The sequence below is a fragment of the Mus musculus genome, chromosome 15 (genome assembly GCF_000001635.26).
Source record: "Mus musculus strain C57BL/6J chromosome 15, GRCm38.p6 C57BL/6J".
NCBI classification, from domain to species: Eukaryota; Metazoa; Chordata; class Mammalia; order Rodentia; family Muridae; genus Mus; species Mus musculus.
The window spans coordinates 78,898,234-78,912,100 of NC_000081.6; the positions used below are offsets into that span (position 1 = coordinate 78,898,234).

Below are 13,867 nucleotides of genomic sequence, written 5' to 3' on the forward strand. Positions count from 1 at the left end.
GTGTTCTGCCTGTATGCATGCCTGCAGGCCAGAAGGGAACACCAGATCCCATTACAGATGGTTGGGAGCCACCATGTGGTTGCTGGGAGTTGAACTCAGGACCACTGAAGAGCAGTCAGTGCTCTTAACTGCTGCGCCATCTCTCCAGCCCCCTCTTTAGAATCTTTTGCCATCTCTTCTCCAAACACTGGGCAGCAGCCTTCCTTCCCATCGGAAAAAGAAAGACAAGGAAGCTGCTCTGCCTTCTCAACTCCCCATCAGAGAGCCAGGATTCCACTGATGAGAGGCTGTGGCTGTTCCTGGCCAGTATGTTCTGGCTGCAGCAGCTGCTGGGACCCCTCTGGGCTCCTCCCACACTCGATAGGACTTCTTAAATGGGGAAAGCGGCTGAGTGAACACCATGTGCCAGACCTGTGCTGGGTACACAGAGATGTCTGGAGCAAAGGGAAGTCTTTGAGGAGCACACCAACTCTCTACCCCCACACAGTAGGTGCTCAAGTGGTATGGCTCTGAACTGAAACTAAGAGAGCAAAGCTTGGTGTGGTGCACAGGGCTTCCTGTAGTCACCCTTCCCCCTCCCAAGCCTGAAGGGTGCATACTGAAGTCAGCTTGCAGTTGCCCACCGGCTCTCTTGCTCTGTAGCTATGAACACCTATTGTATGCTCAGGCTGGTGTTCAGCGGAACATTTCAAAGAGAAAATCGGGTTTGGGGGTTCAGAGCAGCACCCATACATATCAAGGCCTGACAAGAAGGAAGGGCAGGCGCCTGGGACATTTGCTAAAAGAAATGAGAAAGAGTTTTACAAATAGGGGAAGCGGTCAAAGCTTGGGACTCTTTAAAGTGTAGAGTGACAGGACCTCAAGGGCTGACGAGCAGACCAAGCAGACCAGGGTATCTTGTTTACCCTGTGGCATAGACTGGACAAGGACAGTTGTCCTACCAAGCTACTATACACAATGAATGCAGAATTTTGGGGACTGATCCAAGGACATTAGTATCTGGTAGTCCCAGGTACCCCAAGTTCTGAGCCAGTGGTCCAGCAGGCAAGGGGGATGGTCAGGGAATAGTATGGTGGAGAAGAAGTCCCCAGGCAGCATCCCCTAGTGACTGGCCTGCACAGGTCCTGAAGGCCTGTCCCTTCTAGGCAGCCTTCCTTTCCCTCTAAGAGAGCAAAGGTTGTTTATACCCAGGGCGGTGATGGCAGGAGCAGCTTACCTGCTTCCCGCCACCCGCCGCGGTGACAGGACAGGCTGCGGGAAGGAAGAGCCCGCACTCAACTGCGGACCTCAGAGAGACAGACCGACGGACACTCGGCAGGCGGGTCGGACAACCCGGGGGTCGTTGAGGCCCGGAAGCAGAGAGAGAGAGAGAGAGAGAGAGAGAGAGAGAGAGAGAGAGAGAGAGAGAGAGAGAGAGAGACTCCAAACTTGAGAGAGAGAGAGACTCCAAACTTGGAGAAAGGAGTGACCTGGGGGCCGGGGGCGGAGTCGTGAGCGGGGGAGGAGAGCGCCCGCGCCAGCGCCAGCACCAGCCAGAGGAGCGCGCCGGCCCAGGAAGCCAGAGCGCCGCCCACCCATCCGGGGCGAAGCGCGCGGGGAAGCAGGCTGGGCCGGGGGCTGCCAGCCTCAACCCCCAAGGTGACTCCTCGGCCCCCTGCCCGGACCCAAGATGATGAAGAGGCAGTTGCACCGCATGCGGCAGCTGGCCCACACGGGCAGCTCGGGACGGTGAGTGTCACCCGCTTCTAGCCGTGCTATCGTTTCGCAGGACCTGAGCGAGCGCAGGAGAGTGGGGAACTGGTCACAGAGGTCGAAGATATCTAGGCAGCGGCCCTCTGGCATGCCAGAGCCCTGACCTCGTTTCCTGGGGTCTGAAGTCACTGTGGTCGCACAAGCATAGCTGGCTTTTGCGGGCGGTGGAGGGGGAGCGGGGGAAGGCACCTCCATTCCCGGTTGGAGAGGCTGCTGCAGAGAGCAGAATGCGTCCTGAGCCAAGACGCTGCCTGGAACCTCATTTGTCCCCTCCGGACAATGGGAACAGTTAGCCACCTCTAACTGGAGGGAAGGGGAGGAACGGAGCCGATCGGGGGCCCCAGACCCTGGGGGAAGGGACTGGCAGTGTTCTGGCCTGGGGAGGAGGGGCCTGCTCTGCTCTGGGTGTCCGTCCCCTCCCCCAACCCAGGGGCCTCCTGCCATTTGGTCCTGCTTCTGCTTTTCGTAGGCTCAGGTAGAGACACCCCTTGGTCTCCTCGGTTCCCAGCCCCAAAACTATGGGAGCGGAAGTTTGGGGAGTTTCTCGGAGCCTTTCTTTCTGTCCCTCTTCCCCAGCCTGGGAGTTCCCCATTCTTTGGGCCCAGAGAGGTGACCGTGTATCCAGAAACTTGATCCAGACCTTGCAGTGACACAAACACTTATATGTACCTACGAAGCCAAGCCACTCTGCCCTGAACCCATGTCCCTATGTATCCTTGGGCAGAGTCCCCAGACCTGCCCACAGCTGCAGTCCAATGTCGTATGCCTGTGGGCCTGGCCACCCCGGAGACCAGCTTCCACACTTCCCGTTCTGGGGGCCAGCTTAGGCCTCCTCTTTCCGGGCCAGGCAAACTATTTAGGGGGATGGGGAGATGAGAAACTTTTCCTCTGTCCCGAAGTTGGGCCCTGGGTAGCTCCCTCCTGCTTTTTTCGGTGTCATGGGTCCACCCTCTCCCAGGACACAGCCCTGGGTGGAGGAGGAAGCAGGCATGCATCCTCTTAACTACCATGGAATGTGCTCCAGCTACGATGTGGACGGGCCACCCAGGCTTGGTGGGTCCTGGAAGCATCTTGGGTTCAGGTTCCATGTGCAGGGGTTAGAGGGAGGCAGTGGGTTCCCTAACCCAGACTGACTCATCCAAAGCCCCCTTCCCCCACAGCACCCCGGAGACTGCCGAGTTTTTGGGTGAGGACCTGCTGCAGGTACGTGCCTGGGCCTGGGCGGGCTGGGCTGGGAGGCAGGCCCATGCAGGCTGTCAGTATAGAGGCTGGCAGGCGGGGACAGCAGTCAAGGGCCTGGTTGTGTCATTCCCTGCTGGCCAGGGAAGGCCCAGGAGGGAAGAGAAAAGTGATTCTTGTTCTAGGGGAGACACAGTATACAGTCCTCACACGCCCCGCCCCTGTACCTCCCAGGTAGAGCAACGGCTGGAGCCAGCTAAACGAGCAGCCCACAATGTTCACAAACGGCTGCAGGCCTGTCTGCAGGGCCAAAGCGGGGCTGACATGGACAAGCGGGTGGTAAGTGGGGTCTCTGGGAGGAGAGACCTGTGTGGTGAAGGATGGGGTGGGAATGACCCCCCCCTGGGTGGGCTGCAGCTTCTGAGCTTTGCTCTGAGCTAGTAGGCCCCCAAGCGGTCTAGGTGGGCGGAACACCTTGGGAGCTGAATGGAGGAGGATGCTCTGTTACTCAACTGGGCGGCTATTGACTCCTGCTACTCTGTTGCTAAGACGGCTTGCTGATGCATTGTCTCCCCACTGCTGGCAACAGCCCCTTGTACAGTCTACTGGTGTATAATGGGAAACCGGGACCTAAATTTACTAGCCCAAGATCACCCAGGTAACGAGTGACAAAAGTGGACCCGGGGGTCCCTGTGATTGTAAATGCAGGAAGTATGCGGATGGTTCAAACATTCACCTGGCTGGAGCTGGAGGGTCCGCTCAGCATAGCACTTGCTCTTACACAGACCTGGCTTCGGTTCCTACCACCCACACACTTCACCACTCTCAGTCCCAGGGCACCTTCTTCAGTCCGCTGAGGGCACCTAGCATATACCACCCACCCACCCCCACCCCCTTAGAGGAGAGTCTGGATGTGAGGCAATGGGAAACCCTGGAGAACTTGAGCTAGAGACTGACCAGATTAACCACCTGTGCCATGAGACAGGGAAGGAGTTCAGGCCATCTCACCCCCTACCCCAGCCACAAGGCCAGCTCTTTGAAATGGCTCCCTCCCTCTCCACAGTAGTTTCCTAGACTCTCTTGGGTTGATCATTCCTTCTTGTCTGGTCAAATAAGGGAGGGAGGGAGGGATCCCAGGTCTGTGAGAGGTTGTACACAAGTGTGCATGCATGGAGGGGGGATGGGGGCCACGCACTGTCATCGTCATCCAGTTTCCACACTTACCTATGATTGTGGATCTATTGAGTTGACTCTTCCCTCTGCTGGGGCGTGAGTTTGGCTAGATGCTCTGGGCTCCAGTAAAGTGTAGGAAACTGGTAAAGTCAGGCTCACTCACCCCCCTCCTCTCACCACCCCCCCATCCCACCCCCCACCCCACCCCTCCCCGCAGAAGAAGCTTCCTCTCATGGCTCTTTCTACCACGATGGCAGAGAGCTTCAAGGAACTGGATCCTGATTCCAGCATGGGGTGAGCATGGTTGGGACCTGGCTCTTCGATAGAGGGGACAGTGGGGGGGGGGTCAGATCAGCCAGGGTGTCTACCTCGAAAGGATGACCCGAGCTGGGAGAAATGTCCAGATCACTAAGGCCCAAGAAAGCGGGAAACAGAGAGGCTGGGACCTTCAGGTGTTTCTAGGTGGAGGTGAAGGGACCAAGGCAGCCTTGGCCCACTGGGAATCTCGGCCCACAGGAAGGCCTTGGAGATGACCTGCGCCATCCAGAACCAGCTGGCCCGAATCCTAGCCGAGTTTGAGATGACCCTGGAGAGGGATGTCCTGCAGCCGCTCAGCAGGCTGAGCGAGGTGACTGTGTACCCCAAACCCCAGCCCTAGCCTCCCCCCACCGCCGTCCCTGCTCCCACCAGACCCCTGAGCCCTCCCTGCGCCTGCCCTCAGGAGGAGCTGCCTGCCATCCTGAAGCACAAGAAAAGCCTTCAGAAGCTGGTGTCTGACTGGAACACCCTCAAAAGCAGGTGGGCAGGGCACCTGAGCCTAGGTTAAGTCATAGTAGGGCTCTGCAGGCCCTACTTGAGGCCATGTTGGTCCTTGAGAACACTTGAGGTAAAGGCATATATGTGTGACAGTGTGCATGTGTGCTCTTGTACCACAGGTGACCCCAAACTAGGAAAACCAGTAGTCTCCAAGATCCCTAGATGGTTCTAGGGCTCCTTCCTATCTGCTGTATTCTGGAGCTGAGTAGTTGTAATTACCAGGAACCACCACCAGAGGGAGGCCTAGAGCACTTTGGGCCTAGTCCCGGTAGAGGCCCAAGGAGTTTCTATTTTGCCTCTGTAAACCCTAGAGTCCTGTGTGATTACGTGTATGGAGGGGACACTTAGCTCTGGCCATGCAATGGGGCCAGTGACCACCCACCTTGGGATCCTCCCCAGGCTCAGCCAGGCAGCCAAGAACTCAGGAAGCAACCAAGGCCTGGGTGGTGCCTCAGGCAGTCACACCCACACCACCACTGCCAACAAGGTAGAGATGCTGAAGGAGGAAGAGGAGGAGCTCAAGAAGAAGGTGGAACAGTGCAAGGTGAGGTGATTCGAGATGCCTGCATAGACGATAGGCGTGGGCCCATTTCACAGATGGGAACGATTGAGGTGCCGGGGCAGCACTGAGATTTAAACCCAGGCAGAATCTACTTAGTGGGGCACCGCCCAGGACCTCTGCTGTACTTATGTGCATTAACAGCTGGGATGTGGTTGTTTACTGGATGCTCAATGTTTGATGGATGAATGAGTGAGTAATGTTTAATGAGTGAATAGTATTTGCATGATGAATGATTTGAGAGTTTTTGCTGGGTAAGAAGAATGAATGATGAATGAATGAATGAATGAGTGGTGTTGGCTGAGAAATGAGTGAATGATGTTCCCAGAGAGAGTAAAGCAAGAATGAATGAAAGAATGACTGCATAGTGAGCAAGAACACACGGTACTAAGGATCCGAGGACCCAGCATAAAGACCTGGAAGCCTCAAATTTAAGAGGCCCCCTGTGGGCGGACCCCAAGTATAGACCCTGGCCTGGGTGTGTTTCTATCCCTACCATCTGTTATCTTCTCTGGGGGATCCCCAGCCTCATGTGTCCCCTCCCTACTGTCCCTAAGGACGAGTACCTGGCCGATCTCTACCACTTCTCCACCAAGGAGGATTCTTATGCCAACTACTTTATTCATGTGAGTCCACTGCCCAGCCTCAGCCACCTGAAACTCGGGTGGAAGCCACGAGGAAGCATCTCTGGGGACACTGGGGAAGTCTCCACTTCTCTCACTTCTCCTGGGGGATGGCTTTGTCCCCACAGCTCTTGGAGATTCAGGCTGACTACCACCGCAAGTCACTGACCTCACTCGACACGGCCCTAGCTGAGCTGAGGGACAACCACAGCCAAGCAGGTAGAGACATGAGTGAACCAGCTTCACACTGCTGACCCTACTAGGCTGAAAGCTCTGTAAAAGTTGGCTCCTTAGCTGGGCAGAGTGGCAAACACCTTTAATCTGGGCAACCGGGTGGCAGAGGCAGGTGGATTTCTGAGTTTGAAGGCAGCCTAGTCTCCATAGAGAGTTCCTGGACTCTCTTATCCCGAGGGGCAGTAGGGAGCTATGGTTGAATTGGGAGCTGGGAGAGGGCTGGATTAGGTCTCCGTGGGCTGGCTTTCTGCTGCTATGGAGAATGGAGAAGGAACAGAACAGGAACCTTCTAGAAGGTTGGGATCTGGACTAAGCAGAGCAGTGGAAGTGGGCTGATCCAAGATGGTTTGTATGGTACTGACACAGGGAGGAAGGTGGAATCCTGGAGGTGCCCTGTCTGCCCTAACCTTACTGCCTGGGGCAGAAAGAACCAGGCTACTGATGTGTCTCATTCCCACAGACCACTCCCCCTTGACGACGGCTGCCCCCTTCTCCAGGGTATATGGGGTATCTTTGAGAACCCACCTACAAGACCTAGGCCGTGACATTGCCCTGCCCATCGAGGCCTGCGTCCTGTTGCTGCTGTCAGAGGGCATGCAGGAGGAGGTGGGAGCTGAGGCGTGAGGGGTTGGGGGGGGGAGAGACAGGACCCCGTGCCACCCCCATGCTGGTACTCATAGTTCCCTTCTCTGAGAGAATTACCCTCTCATTGCTGAACTGGACTCTGCCTCACTGAATAGCATTTCAGGGACCTGGCACTGTCCCACAGATAATAAGCAGTCTTTGCTCCAAGATCCTCTTGGGCTCTGTTTGGCAAGGGGGAGAAAGTCAAAGATTAAATGAATCCAGAATCACCCGAGGAATCCAGGGCCCTCGGACCAGTCTTTGGGCATTTCTGGAAAAAAACAAAAAGCACCCTTAGGTGAAAATGACCCAACCTTGAGTGGATTGCAGGCTCCCCACCAACAATGCTGAGCCTTCCCTCCCCTTCCATCCCTAACAAGACTACTGTCCCCACTGATCTCCCAGCCCCAACACTTTCCATTCCTGGCCTGAGCTCAGAATTCCAGACCTTGGGAGTCGGGAGGGTCCATAGACACCATCCTGACTACTGACCACCACCGGTGGGGACACTGAGGCTCGGCAACCTGCTCCTGCCCTGCTCTCTGTGATGCACAGTGTGTTCTTTCCTGCACCCTAGGGCCTCTTCCGTCTGGCTGCTGGGGCCTCTGTGCTGAAGCGCCTTAAGCAGACCATGGCCTCAGATCCCCACAGCCTAGAGGAATTCTGCTCAGACCCCCATGCTGTAGCAGGTACCTGATCCCCTGGACCTCTAGGCAGACGGGGGTGGCGGGGGTAGGGGGGTGGAGCCATCTAAGGTAATCTTAAGGTATCTAAGGTATCTAAAGTTTGGCTTTAGGCCTGATAATGCTACCAAAGAAAAAAAAACACTATAGGGCACTCAGAAGTTCCTAATGGAGATCTGTGATGAACCCTCTGAAATGTATATGCATTGTTTTGAAAATAAGCTTGCTAAATATTATGTTGAAAGGGCCCATAGCCCAAAGAAACGGTCAGACTAAGACATGAAGACTTAACCCCAGCATGAGTACGACTAGAGGTGCCTTCTAAGTGGAGAGAGCTGGGTCCTTAGGCTGCCCAAGACCTTCCCCTGCCTTGTTTCAGGTGCCCTCAAGTCCTATCTCCGGGAGCTGCCGGAGCCCCTGATGACCTCTGACCTCTACGATGACTGGATGAGAGCAGCCAGGTGAGGAGGTGGTGGGGTGGGGAGGGGAGCGAAAGCTCTGGAAACATGGTCCTGGATTGGTGCATTGATGATTGTCCCTCCTCAGCCTGAAGGAGCCAGGAGCCCGCCTGGAAGCCCTCCATGATGTTTGCAGCCGTCTACCCCAAGAGAACTTCAACAACCTCAGGTGAGCCTTGCCCCCGCCTCCACCCCCACCAACACACAAACAAAGCTTAGGGGTTCGCTTTATGCTGTGCACAGAACCTTAGCTGTGATGTCCTGTTCCTGTCTTTTACACTAGACCAGATACCAGAGCAGACAAACCCAATCATGTGCAGTAGCTCATGCCTACCGTGCCAGCACTCTGGAGGCAGAGGCAGGTGGATCTCTGAGTTCAAGGCTAGCCAGATCTATAGAGTGAGTTCCAGGATAGCCAGGGCTATACAAACTCTGCCTTGAAAAAAAAACAAAAAAGGAAGAAACCCTGGTTTTGGTCCTCAGCAGGCCGTGAACTGGTGCATCCCTGCAGTCACACAGGCATGAGGATCAGAGCTTCAGGCTCATCCTTGGCTCTATAGAGTTCGAGGCCAAGCTGGGCTATGAGACTTTGTCTTAAAAAACAAGCAGAAACCCCTACTGAGCCTGTGAATCCATATTACCTGGCTGCAGACCCAGACCCCTGCCATTCTGGGACCCTGGGCAGGCAGTTCTCTGGCTCAAAAAAACAGATCGGGGGAAACTTCACTAGTAAAAATGTAATCATGCTGAGTGGTAAAAATGTAATCAATCATGCTGAGTGATAAAAATGTAACCATGCCGAGTGCAGCCCTAGGGTAGGGAGTTCGTGGGCCTTTAAGGACGCCGTGAGCATTTGTGATGCTCTCCCACCCCACCCAGGTACCTGATGAAGTTCCTGGCTCTGCTGGCAGAGGAGCAGGATGTAAACAAGATGACACCCAGCAACATCGCCATTGTCCTAGGACCCAACCTGCTGTGGCCTCCCGAGAAAGAAGGGTGAGGGCCATGAGTCCAGGGAGCCTGTCCCCAGCTAGTCCCCAGCTGCTGATTTGCCCAGACCTCCGTTCTCTGTCCTTGCAGTGGGCTGAGTAGTTCTTAAATCTGAAGCTCCCATGAGGAGCAGCCTGAGGGACCAGGGTAAAGTGAGGGGGCGGGCACATGTGTGGTGACCTGGTGCAGGTACTCAAAACCACCACTGAGGAGTGATTGAAGCCTCACTCTCAACCTTCAGGTGTGGGCCTTGGAGAGTCACTTCCGCATCTGTCAGTTGGGGAGACACGATATAAATTCTAAGGGGGAGGGGGTAGGTGTTACTTTAGGAATTAGATGGGAAATGGTTTACAAACTGTGAAGTTCAATGATACATGAAAAGTCACCCCTACTTTTCAGGCCACAGATGTACAACGAGGATCCCATGTGCTGAATTGTAATTGTTTGGGGGCAGGGGGAGAGGCAGTCAATCCAAGACCTGGGAAAAACGATAGCCCAGAATCGATTAGTGATATCTGTCATAGGTGAAGGAATGGGAGATGGGGTATGTGAGCTACACGCGTGCCATCAACCACGCCCAGCAGGGTCGCACAATGTTAGTGTGTCACTAAAACTCTTGCTTCTCTTTTGTGCCAGGGACCAGGCCCAACTGGACGCTGCCTCTGTGTCCTCCATTCAGGTGGTGGGTGTTGTCGAGGCGCTGATACAGAACGCAGACACCCTCTTCCCTGGAGGTGATGTCCTTTATTGTCATCTCTAGTCCCCACTTCCACCAACTCCTGGACTACAGCCCAGCCTCAGTCCTTGATTGCCCCCAAAACTCTCCATGTGGCTTAGAGGAAACTGTTTTTTCTATACTGAGCCTCAGTTTCTCATCTGTGAAATGAGAACGGTTCTGTCTTACCCATGGAAAAAGGAAGCAAAGAGAAGTCCCATCCTTTCAGGGAAAGAGAGTAGCCCTGGCTCTGGCCAGGCCAGGCAGGCTTGGCCAAGGCTCTGAACTTGACCCCTGTTCATACCATCTCTAGATATCAACTTCAATGTATCAGGCATCTTCCCAGGCCTGGCCCCCCAGGAGAAGGTCAGTAGCCAACAGGTCTCAGAGGAGTTGCCACCTGTTACTGTGCCTGCCCCAGCCACGACCCCAGCTCCCACCCCGGCTCCAGCCTCAATGGCTGTCAGAGAAAGGTAAGAGCTTAAACATCGTGAATAATCTACTCCTGGCCTGGGGCGTTCTCTCTGAGGATTTAGGAATGCAATCTGCGCTATTTGTCCTGTAGATCAGGTCCCACAGGTTGGAGTAGGCGGGAGGAGCCTGCTCTCAGCCTTAAACGTGTTCCTTTCTGTATTGTACAGCTATTTCTACAGCACCTACTATGTGCCCCAGGCATTGTTCATTTCCTGAGAATTTAGAGAATTGGGAGGGGACAGTGGGATTTACAACTATCCTGTCTCCAATCCTGTAAGTCTGAAAGGTTTTGTGGCAGACGGGTGTTTCTCAGTGGCCCACAACCATGGCTGTCTGTGGACTTCCTCAGATGAGGCGGGTATATGCCACCCTCAACCCCTGCCTTGGGTGAGGCAGGGAGAATGGCCATGTCCCATCTACATTCCTGTGATGTCAGGATGCGCTGTGCTGGAGGGTTAAGCATTATATGGGCAGCGTAGAGGGCTCTACCAGCTGGGGAGGAAAGGAAGGCCTCTCTGGGGAAATGGCCAAATGGAAGTTTAGGAAGCCAGACTCTCTCAACGGCTGCTCACAAACTCTCTGACTTGTGTTGGCAGAACATCTACAGATCCCATGGGGGTGTAAGGGTGTAGTTCAACTGGTTGCCTAGCACATGGGAAGGCTGGGTTCTAGCCCCAGCATGACAGGAAATGGGTGTGATGGCACTTATCTGCACTGGAGAGGTGGAAGCAGAAGGATCAGGAGTTCAGTATCGTCGTTCCCTACGTCGAAACTTCAAGGCCAGCCTAGGCTTTGTGAGAATGAGACGGTCTCAAAAAAGAAAAAAGATCACCTGGAAAGGCCAGGCAGAGGCTTGCTTCCCGCCTCTTTGGGACCGCCCCACAGGTTATATCCCAAGCCTAGGCTTTCTACTAATTTACTCCCTGTTGCTCTGATAAACACTGTGACCAAAACAACTTGGGAGGGAAAGGGTTGGCTTATACTTTACGTAGCAGTCAATCAGGGAGGCAGGGTCACAAGCAGAAGCAGAGGCCAGAGCCCTGGAGGTCGTCTGCCCTGGCTGGTCCTCAGCCAGCTTTCTTATACAACATAGGATGGTTGTCTGAAAACAGTGTGGCCCACGGTGAGCTGGGTCCTCTCACATCAATCAGCAGGGCAGTCAAGACAGTCCCACATCAATAGTGTCCACACACACACACACACACACTGACATAGCCTCAGGCCAGTCTGATGTGGATGATCCCTCAGTCGAGACTTCCTCTTCCCATGTGACTCTGAGTTGTGTCAAGTTAACAATTAAAGTTAACACAAGCCCCACCGACACCTGAAGTATCTAGTCAAGAGACTAAGACCGAGGACACACACGTTCTTGGTGCAGCCATCCGGTGGTGGGAAGCAAGACCTCCCACTCAACGGTTTGGAGTCACGTGGGATCCTAGGAGATGTCCAGGAAATGGCCAAACTTGATTCTTGAACGTCTCTTTCCCTTGACAGGACAGAGGCTGACTTGCCCAAACCAACTTCTCCCAAGGTCAGCAGGAACCCCACCGAAACAGCTGCTTCGGCGGAGGACATGACCCGTAAGAGTAAGTTGGCTGTTGGCTGCGGGAGAGAAGAGTTGGAGAGTGGGAACTCCCTCCCTTCCTGGCTCTTCACATCACCAGAGAGGCCGACATAAGACATAGTGAGAAGCTCTGGGCTTTGCTGCCCGGCACCTGGACCCAGCTTATTCCTTGGGCGGGTGGTGCAGCCGGTGAGCCTCAACACTCCGCTCTGTGCGGCAAAACTATGATTGCCCTGACCTTGGAGAGCTGGGACGTCAGGCAGTGTGCAGGGCTCTGGAACACAGGAAGTGCTAGAGAAAGGAAGCCAGTGGGAGCGTGGTGGGTGTTCTAGCACCCCCAGTCCCCCCGGAAGCACAAGGACTATGAAGGACAGGACCAGAACTGTATTTAAGGTAGAGGGAAGAGAGCGGTTTGGGAGGGGTCGGAGGTTCCTGAGCCCATGGCACACTCCTGCCAACCTGGCCCGAGATGGCCCGGGATGGATAAGTAAGAGGCCAGGGATTCTGATGGGGACTAGGTCACTGGGGAGCCCGTCCCCCCTCCCACCCCCCAGTTCTGACAAGGGGCTTTAGAGCTGGGTGCATCATGCCAAGCTAAGGGAACAGCCACACAGGGACCTGGAAGCCAGGGTAGCAGGTGACTTCTCAGTGAGGAAATAGGTCCCCAGAGAACAAATGAGCCACTCCAGATGCCTGAGCCCCCAGAGCCATGGAGAGTTTTGATCTTAGCTCCACCTAGCCTCCCCCCAACCCCCCCCCAACTTGCCTGAGGACCTGGGGCTTCTGAGAGGCAAGCAGGACCCATGTGTCAACAGGAACAGGAGGCATTTATATAACTAAAACATGTGTAGCCTCTCGTGCTTGAAGCCTAGACTGACCTAGCTAGTGGCCATGTTGGGTTTATGTTCTAGGGAGAGATGCAAGAAAGATGGACAAGATAGTTGAGAGGGCAGGTTCTCTGAGGAAGGTGACTTGACAGCATAACTAGGGTGGGGTCTGGGGGATCGACTGAAGCTGAGAGGATCACAGAGGAGGACTGCTAGGGAGCACTTGAACCATAGAGGAGGACCACTAGGGAACACTTCAACTGCAGAGGAGGACCACCAGGGAGTACCTCAATGTTGAGGACCCACTGTGGAAAGTGAAACTCCATCCCACCAACCCCCAGAAGGAAGATACAAAGGCCCAGATGCAGGAATCTGAACATGTCATGTGCACAGACACGCAAACCCTTAACTTTCCTGTTTTGTTGCCTTCACAGCCAAGCGCCCAGCCCCAGCCCGGCCTACCATGCCACCTCCCCAGCCCTCCAGCACCCGCTCATCCCCTCCAGCTCCATCCCTGCCCCCTGGCTCTGTCAGCCCTGGTACTCCCCAAGCTCTGCCTCGCCGTCTGGTGGGCACCAGCCTCCGGGCCCCTACCATGCCTCCCCCGTTACCCCCTGTTCCTCCACAGCCTGCCCGGCGTCAGAGCCGGCGTTTACCAGCCTCCCCTGTCATCTCAAATATGCCTGCTCAGGTGGACCAGGGAGTAGCTACAGAGGACAGAGGAGGCCCTGAGGCTGTGGGTGGGCATCCCCCTCCACCAGCTCTGCCACCCCAGCCCCGGCCCAGGGGCCTCATTTCAGAGACAGAGTAAGCAGGCCCTCCTACCTGGCAGGTCCTCATTGTCCCTTTCTCTCTCCTGCCATCCTCCCTCCCTTGTCCTCCCAGGATGGCCCTTGTCCAGTGCCTGGGTGCCTGCTGGGCCGGCCCCTATGGCCAGGAGGGCTCAGGCCAGCCCTCTCATTTCTAACCTTTTCCTCTTCCACTTTGAGCTTGGGGTTCCCACCTGACTCCCCACTCTCCGGCAGGGTCTCAAGGGAGCTACCAGAAGGAAGAACAGACTTGCCTGTTCCTAGAGGACTTTTATTTTTTTTCTCTTGCCAATGTATTTTTGTAAGGCTCGTAAATAAATTATTTTGAACAAAACAGGAGTAACTGGCCAAACGAAAACTTCCTCTCCTGGGGATACAGAATCTGCC

At 55.0% G+C, this 13,867-nt stretch overlaps 1 protein-coding gene across 7 annotated transcripts; it reads left to right on the top strand.

Moving 5' to 3' along the window:
- Positions 1-1,534: 1,534 nt before the first annotated feature.
- Positions 1,535-13,819, top strand: Sh3bp1 (SH3-domain binding protein 1). 7 transcript variants are annotated; one of them, NR_133564.1, is made up of 19 exons: positions 1,535-1,728; positions 2,913-2,955; positions 3,166-3,270; positions 4,322-4,398; positions 4,621-4,732; positions 4,826-4,902; positions 5,320-5,464; positions 6,037-6,105; positions 6,231-6,321; positions 6,797-6,942; positions 7,538-7,649; positions 8,023-8,104; positions 8,190-8,270; positions 8,981-9,097; positions 9,728-9,825; positions 10,120-10,279; positions 11,775-11,860; positions 13,300-13,478; positions 13,697-13,819. NR_133564.1 is itself a non-coding variant. In NM_001316684.1 (18 exons), the coding sequence occupies exons 1-18, from the start codon at positions 1,670-1,672 to the stop codon at positions 13,480-13,482; spliced, it is 2,043 nt and encodes a 680-aa protein (NP_001303613.1). In that variant the 5' UTR covers positions 1,535-1,669; the 3' UTR covers positions 13,483-13,819. The 7 variants fall into 7 exon arrangements, 6 of the variants coding, with proteins under 6 accessions (NP_001303613.1, NP_001303614.1, NP_033190.2 ...); NM_001316684.1 differs by having other exon boundaries at positions 11,775-11,866; positions 13,106-13,819; NM_001316685.1 differs by lacking the exon at positions 13,300-13,478 and having other exon boundaries at positions 11,775-11,866.
- Positions 13,820-13,867: the final 48 nt, after the last annotated feature.